The sequence below is a fragment of the Sphaeroforma arctica genome (assembly GCF_001186125.1).
Source record: "Sphaeroforma arctica JP610 unplaced genomic scaffold supercont1.79, whole genome shotgun sequence".
NCBI lineage: Eukaryota > Ichthyosporea > Ichthyophonida > Sphaeroforma > Sphaeroforma arctica.
In genome coordinates, this window is record NW_014040479.1 from 147,211 (window position 1) to 155,618 (window position 8,408).

At 42.0% G+C, this 8,408-nt stretch overlaps 2 protein-coding genes across 2 annotated transcripts; one reads left to right on the forward strand and one right to left on the reverse strand.

Annotated features, from left to right (window-relative positions):
* Positions 1-238: 238 nt before the first annotated feature.
* On the reverse strand, positions 239-948 carry SARC_01874 (hypothetical protein). Its single transcript, XM_014304397.1, has one exon. It carries the CDS (start codon positions 841-843, stop codon positions 247-249), a length of 597 nt encoding a protein of 198 aa, XP_014159872.1. The 5' UTR covers positions 844-948; the 3' UTR covers positions 239-246.
* Positions 949-7,680: 6,732 nt separating this feature from the next.
* SARC_01875 (NAD+ synthetase) lies at positions 7,681-8,102 on the forward strand (the record flags this gene model as incomplete). Its single annotated transcript, XM_014304398.1, has 2 exons — positions 7,681-7,824; positions 7,974-8,102. The coding sequence occupies 2 exons, from the start codon at positions 7,681-7,683 to the stop codon at positions 8,100-8,102; spliced, it is 273 nt and encodes a 90-aa protein (XP_014159873.1).
* Between the last annotated feature and the right edge of the window lie 306 nt (positions 8,103-8,408).

The window sequence follows — 8,408 nt, forward strand, 5'->3', positions numbered from 1 at the left end:
GCATATATTTATATTTATATATATACATACATATACATATATAATTATAATTATATAATTATATATATACAGTATACATATATATACATATATATATATATTATATATATATATATATATATATATATATATATATATATATATATATATATATAAGCCTCGCAGATGTAGAACCGTAATTATATGCATACATACATAAGAAAGTTTACCGGCAAGTAGTCAAAGTAAAAATACAGATAGCTGCAGTCACGTACACAAATCTTGGTAGTAGCAGCCCTTATCATCAAACTCTGCCGGATCAAAGATATGCTTGGCACACATGCTTTGGGTCTCATTCAGTCCCAATTGCTGCACCAGTACTTCACAGATGTGTGGGTTTTGGAAGTTCTTGTTAGTACGCAGGCGGGCGTTGAAGTTCCTGCCCTTGTCTTTGCTGAGTGTGATGTATTTGGTGATGCGTTCGTTGAGTTCCATGTCCACCTCACCCACCACTGGCGGCGGCAGTTTGATTTTCTTACAGGCGAACGGGTAGTCTCCATCAGAGTCCGCGTTCTCTTCGTCATCCAGTGCACTTCGCTTAAGGCTTGCGTCCACCCCGTTTGGCGACCCATCTACGCCCGCCGTACTATCCATATCCTTCTGATCTCTCTCTTTACCTTCAGCGCTTGCACTTGATCCAACAAGCACACCATCGCCTTCGTTCGACTGCTGCGTATCTTTCGATCCCTCGGCTCCCACAAGCACCACATCGCCTTCAGTGGACTGTGGTGACACGGGGGTGGATGCAGAATCTGAATCACTCTCACCCCCACCATACCCCACCAGGGCAGAGAGTGAAGCCATTTGCAATCAATACTCTATTTGTCCCACTACTTAACAAATAAATATATGAATATAATGCGCTATATATTGAACAGATGCACTCAACTACATCGAAGGCACAGCATGTAATTAGAAATAGCTTGATATTTTTATTAGTTAGAAAGCCATGAATACTGCATCTAAAAATACAGCACGGATAACGGAGGAGGCCATGAATTCATCGCAGCAGTCGGCAGTCACCTCTTATTTCAGAACGAGCTGTTCGGTACTTATACACAGTGTCCCAGTTCTCAAGCAACTTGACCAACGAAGCGCTGATTGGCGCATCACACTACGGCGCAGCGTCTGATTATGGGCAACGGCAGACTCATCAGTCATCACTTTCTTCAACTCTCTCTTGTTGTGGAAGAGGAAGTCATCGCCAAAACAATATAAAAGTAAACAGACACGCCGGTCGCTGATCTCATTTTACTTTGTGATCTGTGCAGTAGGTGAGCCACCTAAAGGTTACCCACCAACCACAACAATATACCAAATAGACCTGTCCAGACTATTTGTCGCGGACAGCAACGGCTACAAAAAACTTACAGTATGGTGAAGCTACACGCGGATGTTCAGGTGTGTCTTGTCTGGCTTTGTATTCCCGAATCACTTGTGTGTATTCCCTGAATTACGGGTCTGTGTTGGAGTACGGGTGGAAACATTATATACACTGGCAGCAGCACTGTGCTGATGTGTATAACGCACTCATATAAATTCAAGATTTTCAAAGCTGCGTCATTAGATAATGCTGTTGTTGAGCCGACGATAAGAAAACTGTGATAATAAGGAAAACGATGCAGGCAACGAATGCCCAAATATTTCCAATACCAACGAGTGCAAAACTAATTCCAACGACAATACCAACGAGTGCAAAAGTACTTCCAATGTAGCATCTGGTAGTCAGCACTTTGAAGATCGTTTCTTCGCTTTACATTGGGCATTAAACTTTCACTTTGACAATTCTGCCGTATGGTAAGCGATTGTTCATCATATGCTGCTTAGAATTTTTACGTGAAGATGCTGTGATATAATCACGATGTCGTGACCAACAATGTGTCATCTCCATTTTGTTGTCATTCGCGTCCATATGTATTGATGCACATCGGTAAAGCGTTACGTGTGTTTGCTGATAGTCTCAGTTACGTGTGTTTGCTGACAGTTTCAGTGATATGTATTTGCTGATAGTTTCGAGATGCATGTGTTGGATGATAGTTTCGAGATACATGTGTTTGCTGATAGTTTAAGTTATATGTGTTTACCGATAATCTCAGTTACATGTGTTGCTGATACTTTCAGTTACGTGTGTTTTTTGATAGTTTCAGCTACATGTGTGTGCTGATACTTTCAGTTACATGTGTTTGCTGATAGTTTCAGTTACATGTATTTGCTGATGGTTTCGAGATACACGTGTTGGCTGATGGTTTCGAGATACACGTGTTGGCTGATGGTTTCGAGATACATGTGTTTGCGTTATGATGTGTTTACCGATAGTTTCGGTTAGATATGTTTGCTGATAGTTTCAGTTACGTGTGTTTGCTGATAGTTTCAGTTTCATGTGTTTGCTGATAGTTTCAGTCACGGGTGTTTGCTGATAGTTTCAGTTGCCCGTGTTGGCTGATAGTTTCAGTGACATGTATTTGTTGATAGTTTCAGTTACATTTGTTTGCTGATAGTTTCAGTGACATGTGTTTGCTGACAATTTCATTGACACGTGTTTGCTGATAGTTTCAGTTGCCTGTGTTGGTTGATAGTTTCAGTTGCACGTGTTTGCTGATAGTTTCAGTGACCTGTGTTTGCTGACAATTTCATTGACACGTGTTTGCTGATAGTTTCAGTTGCCTGTGTTGGTTGATAGTTTCAGTTACATATACTTGCTGACAGTTTCAGTTACGTGTGTTTGCTGATAGTTTCAGTTACGTGTGTTTGCTGATAGTTTCAGTTACATGTATTTGCTGATAGTTTCAGTTGCATGTGCTGTTTGCTGATAGTTTCAGTGACCTGTGTTTGCTGATAGATTTTGTGACACGTATATGCTGATAGTTTCAGTTACACGTGTTTGCTGATAGTTTCAGTTACCTGTGTTTGCTTACAGTTTCAGGTACCTGTGTTTGCTGATAGTTTCAGTTACATGTGTTTGCTGATAGTTTTAGTTACGCGTGTTTGCTGATAGTTTTAATTACGTGTGTTGCTGGTAGTTTCAGGTACGTGTGCTTGCTGATAGTTTGACCACTGTGTTGTATTAGGGTCGTTGTGGCCACTACAAGTGCAGTGGTATCGCTGAGCAACTGAAGTGCGTACTTTGAATACATTAGTTCGACGAATGAGAATTGTCGGTGCCTACATAGGTTGCTGAAGTTTTATGATCGCTTAGTCTTATTTGTGCTTGTGGTTTAACTCTTCAAATAGATCATTGTAGAGTTAACTGAACTATCGTGTAATCTTTTTGGGCTGTGATCATTAGTTGAGAATACGTAAGAAGTTCCGGGGGAGTAAAAAATGGCAAAGGGCTCTACTATCTGGACGAGTCCTCCAGTTGAGAATAAAGGATTCATCTTATTTTAAATTCATCCGTAGAATGTCCATCAAGCATCACGCTTAGATTTTTAAACAGCACCTCCAATGTTTATAGTACTTCCAATGACTGCCAATGGTTCCTGATATAGGGCGGACTCCATGCTTAATAAGACGCTTTTTAGTAAGTCGTATTCAATACTCCTAGCATCAGTCTCAAGTAGAACGCAAGCCAATTGGTATCGCGTGTGGGCTGTACAGAAATGCGGCCCTCAGCCACGCAGCTTGTGTCGAGGGTGTGCTTAAATTTGCGCTGCCTAATCATGCTTAGTACTCGCTGACATAACGATGCACTCAAACCCCAAAACACTAAATGTTAACTATATACCCACTGACGTAACTATGCCCTCACAGACTAACTATGGAGTCACCGACTTACTTGGGGCTCAGTGACTTAACTATGGACGCAGTGACTTAACTATACACTCACTGGCTAACTATGGAATCACTGACCTAACTATGCACTCACGTAAACTATGCACCTACTGATAACTCTTGACTCACTGATTTAATTAGGGACCCACTGACTCAACAATGCACTCACTGACTAAACTATGCACTTACTGACTAACTATTGACTCACTGGCTAACTATGGAATCACTGACCTAACTATGCACTCACGTAAACTATGCACCTACTGACTAACTATTGACTCGCTGATTTAATTAAGGACCCACTGACTCAACAATGCACTCACTGACTAAACTATGCACTTACTGACTGACATTTGACTCACTGATTTAATTATGGACCCACTGACTCAACTATGCACTCACTGACTAAACTATGCACTTACTGACTATTGACTCATTGATTTAATTATGGACCCACTGACTCAACTTTGCACTCACTGACTTATATATGGACATACTGATAACTATTTACTCACCGACTAACTATTTGCTCGCTTACTCAACTATTTTCTCGCTGACTCAACTATGGACTACAGACTCAATTATGAATTCACTGACTTAACTGTGCACTCACAGAAAACTATAGACTCACTGACTTAACTGTGCACTCACTGATTCAATTATGGACCCAGGTGTTGCTGGACGAGTATCGTAAAGAGAGAGGATTCAACGCTCGCGACTGGGCTGATAAGAAGGTGGACAAATTCAACGCATACCTAAAGCAATGCGGTAGGTCATACTTACCCTTTTTCAAAACTCTAAAGCCTAAAAACCCTCTGCCATATTTGTGTCTGTCGAGTACACATATCTTGCTTTGAGTTTGCCAAACTATGTGGAGTCATATGCTATAGAAATGGGATGTGCTGTATGTGTATAGTATTACGTCGTACGTGTTGTTTTCCTACGGTTCTTCGCATGTATGTATTGTGTTTTGTCATGTGCCCTTATCCTTGTGGCTATCTCTCTTTCTATCTGTCACTCTCTCACTGCCATTTCCTCATCCCCTCATTAATTTGATGCCTTCTCGCGTGTTTGAGCGTATTGTGTTACTCTTGTGATAGTTGTGTGAGTGTGATATTTTATTCTTGTGATAGCTGTGTGAGGGTACCGTGTTATTCTTGTGCTAGTTGTGTAAGGGTGTTGTGTTATTCTTGTGATAGTTGTGTGAGCCTTTTCAGGAGGTTTTCTGACTGCTTCAATTCGAATGCGACGCGCTTTTATACCAACACTTCATTTTAATACGTATACTACACAGGTCTTACGGCATGTGTGATCTCTGTGAGTGGCGGTGTGGACAGCGCCGTGACGCTCGCACTGTGCAAATACGCCGAGTCAAAGCCAGACTCTCCCATTAAGAAGGTATCACACACACAGGGCTGCACACAGGTGCATCTCATAAGTGTATCGTACACACAGGGCTGCACACAGGTCATCTCATTAGTGTATCTGGGAACATCAAACTCTGACAAGTGTTGACAATTTCTAGTGCGTGCAATTGCATACTTTCATACTTCAACTGTAGGCACACAACAGTGGTTTATATTAGCTCTCACTAAGTCTATAGCCTTAGTGAACTGCAGCATCCAATGCAGTCACGGCCCTCATCCGGTGGGTTTGCATGAGACACCTGCTACGTGTATGTGCTCAATATCATGAGTCACCTGCTACGTGTCTGTGCTAAATATCACGAGACACCTGCTACGTGTCTGTGCTCAATATCACGAGTCACCTGCTACGTGTCTGTGCTCAATATCATGAGCCACCTGCTACGTGTCTGTGCTCAATATCATGAGTCACATGCTACGTGTCTGTGCTCAATATAACGAGACACCTGCTATATGTCTGTGCTCAATATCATGAGTCACCTGCTATGTGTCTGTGCTCAATATCAGGAGCCACCTGCTACGTGTCTGTGCTCAATATCATTAGCCACCTGCTACGTGTCTGTGCTCAATATCAGGAGCCACCTGCTACGTGTCTGTTCTCAATATCATTAGCCACCTGCTACGTGTCTGTGCTCAATATCATGAGACACCTGCTACGTGTCTGTGCTCAATATCATGAGCCACCTGCTACGTGTCTCTGCTCAATATCATGAGCCACCTGCTACGTGTTGTGCTCAATTTCGTGAGCCACCTGCTACGTGTCTGTGCTCAATATCATAAGCCACCTGCTACGTGTCTGTGCTCAATATCATGAGTCACCTGCTACGTGTCTGTGCTCAATATCATGAGCCACCTGCTACGTGTCTGTCTGTGCTCATTGCCCTGATGCTCTCATGCAGGTGCTGGCCATTTCACAGCCCATCCATTCGTCTGACTGGGCTCTGAATCGTGCACGCGAGGCCTGTGAAGCTCTCAAGTGTGAAATGAAGGTCATCGACCAAACTGCCATCCACAAGCAAATCCAGGTATATGCAGCACACTCTCATTTGATGTCACAAAGAGATTGGGAATGATAATCCCCTGCAAGATGCACACACGGCCCACTATATACCCAGGCCTACAGCCACACCGTACAACGACGTAGCGCCAAGGGATGGTTTTATCCGAGCATACAGCTACTCATATCTATATATTTGAACACTGACGCCTTCCGCACACGCAGAGTTTGGTCGATGATGCGTGTGGAATTGAGGGTGAGGCCTTTGCCACGGGACAGCTGCGATCGTATATGCGCACACCAACAGCGTACTACTGTGCTCAGCTACTCTCACAATCAGGCACCCCATGCGTTGTCATGGGAACCGGTAACATGGACGAGGATGGCTACCTCGCTTACTTCTGCAAGGTGCGTGTGTGTGATGAATGTATGTATTCACACTTATGCGTTGCTTCCGTTGCGCCATTTATCTGCGATGGTTCGGATAATAACACTTAGATTGCTACATCAAGACACAGTTGTGGGACGAAGCATCTCTCCTCAGCAACTGTGTGCTACTTGGCAAACATTGATTCGATTTTTTGTCACTTTTGTATCCAGTAAGGAGATCCGCTGAAAGTCGTATATACTTTTTTTAGTTTTTGTCAGAAGTACTTCACTTTTTATGCTAACGGCTGGATAGTCTCAAAGTTCTATCTTCCCTATTTCTATTAAAATGTCGTAAGCTTTTTATTGCCTCGTCGTTCTTATCTGTGATGAAAACCCTAAAACTCTACTGCTATCTATCTCTATATGGTGTAGACATGTATACGACTTCGCGCACAGACAAGAATGTGTACAGAGAGTGAAGGTTAAGTACATTAAGGTGTTAAGGCCTTGCTAAAATCCTAAATCCATATACCCCAAAAACTTCGTGCACGGACAAGAATCTGTACCGAATGTGTAGTGAAGGGGTTGGCCTAAACCTTAAACCTTAAAAACTTTCCGCACAGACAAGAATCTGTACAGTGTGTGTAGTGAAAATTAGGTCCATTATGGGCCTCCCATCCTAAACTGAAATTAAGTTATAAAATACACTTTTTTGAGATATAGGATTTAAACGGGTTTTCTGAGGTCGTCTCGTATGGTTATCAAGCAAAGAGATTTATGTAGTTAAATCTAGATTGAAGAAGGAGACCAATGTAGTTGAGTCTAAATTCAAACATGTTGTCAATTGTTACACTTTATGACAATTCGCACTCTAGCGAACTGCTTTAGACGGTCGAGTGTAAACTATTTAAAGTACATGCTTCGTGTGCTTATTTTTGTGTTCTTGGATGGCTCCTTCTACGGCGTGTGCATAACATATCTCTCGTCCTCAATTGGCCGATAATGTGACCGGATGACCAAATGTATGTTTGTGCAATCAGTTAAGTACTTTTTTTTGCAGCTGACTTGCCTTATATGGGAATGGGGGAAGTCCTTCTGCACAAATTTGGAAGGTTTGCACGTGGTCGCTTACCAATCACATTCCAATTCGACTTGCACCAGGCGGGCGACGGCGTAGTGGATGTTCAACTGATCTCTGATCTGCATAAGAGTGAGGTGTTCAAGGTATGTAAAACTCATCCAAAGCGCAGTCAATTTCACGTCCTATAACTAGCCATATGTTGCGAGTCTCTGTGTCTGCCAATTCCAAGACTAAGGTAGGATTCTGTTTGATGAGATTTTCTGACGCATTCCCTACCCCACTGTGCAATTAGGTAGGTCATGAACTGGGAGTGCCAAAATCCACACTCGAAGCCGCCCCCAGTGCTGATCTGTGGGATGGGCAAGAAGACGAGGAGGAGCTTGGTTTCACGTACGACTTCATTGAGTTATACACAGGTTAGTAGTGGTTTGACTCTACACAGCCTAGTAGTTATACTGCATCACTGATTTATTTAATAACAACCTTTTTTATTTCGTCCTTGGATTTGTACATGACTGTGCATAACAATTGAAATATTCAATACTTGCGCGTATCTCAATTCCAAATCCTGTTATATATATATATCTATATCTATTCTATATCTATATACATACATACATGCATATATATATATATATTGTTTGTTTGTTTGTTTGTTTGTTTGTTTCTTTGTTTTGTATGTATGTATGTATGTATGTATGTATATATGCATGTATGTATGAATNTG

What these genes read in the sequence shown, in the direction of transcription:
- SARC_01874 (XM_014304397.1), bottom strand. Translation starts at nt 843, where the DNA reads ATGGCTTCACTCTCTGCCCTGGTGGGGTATGGTGGGGGTGAGAGTGAT.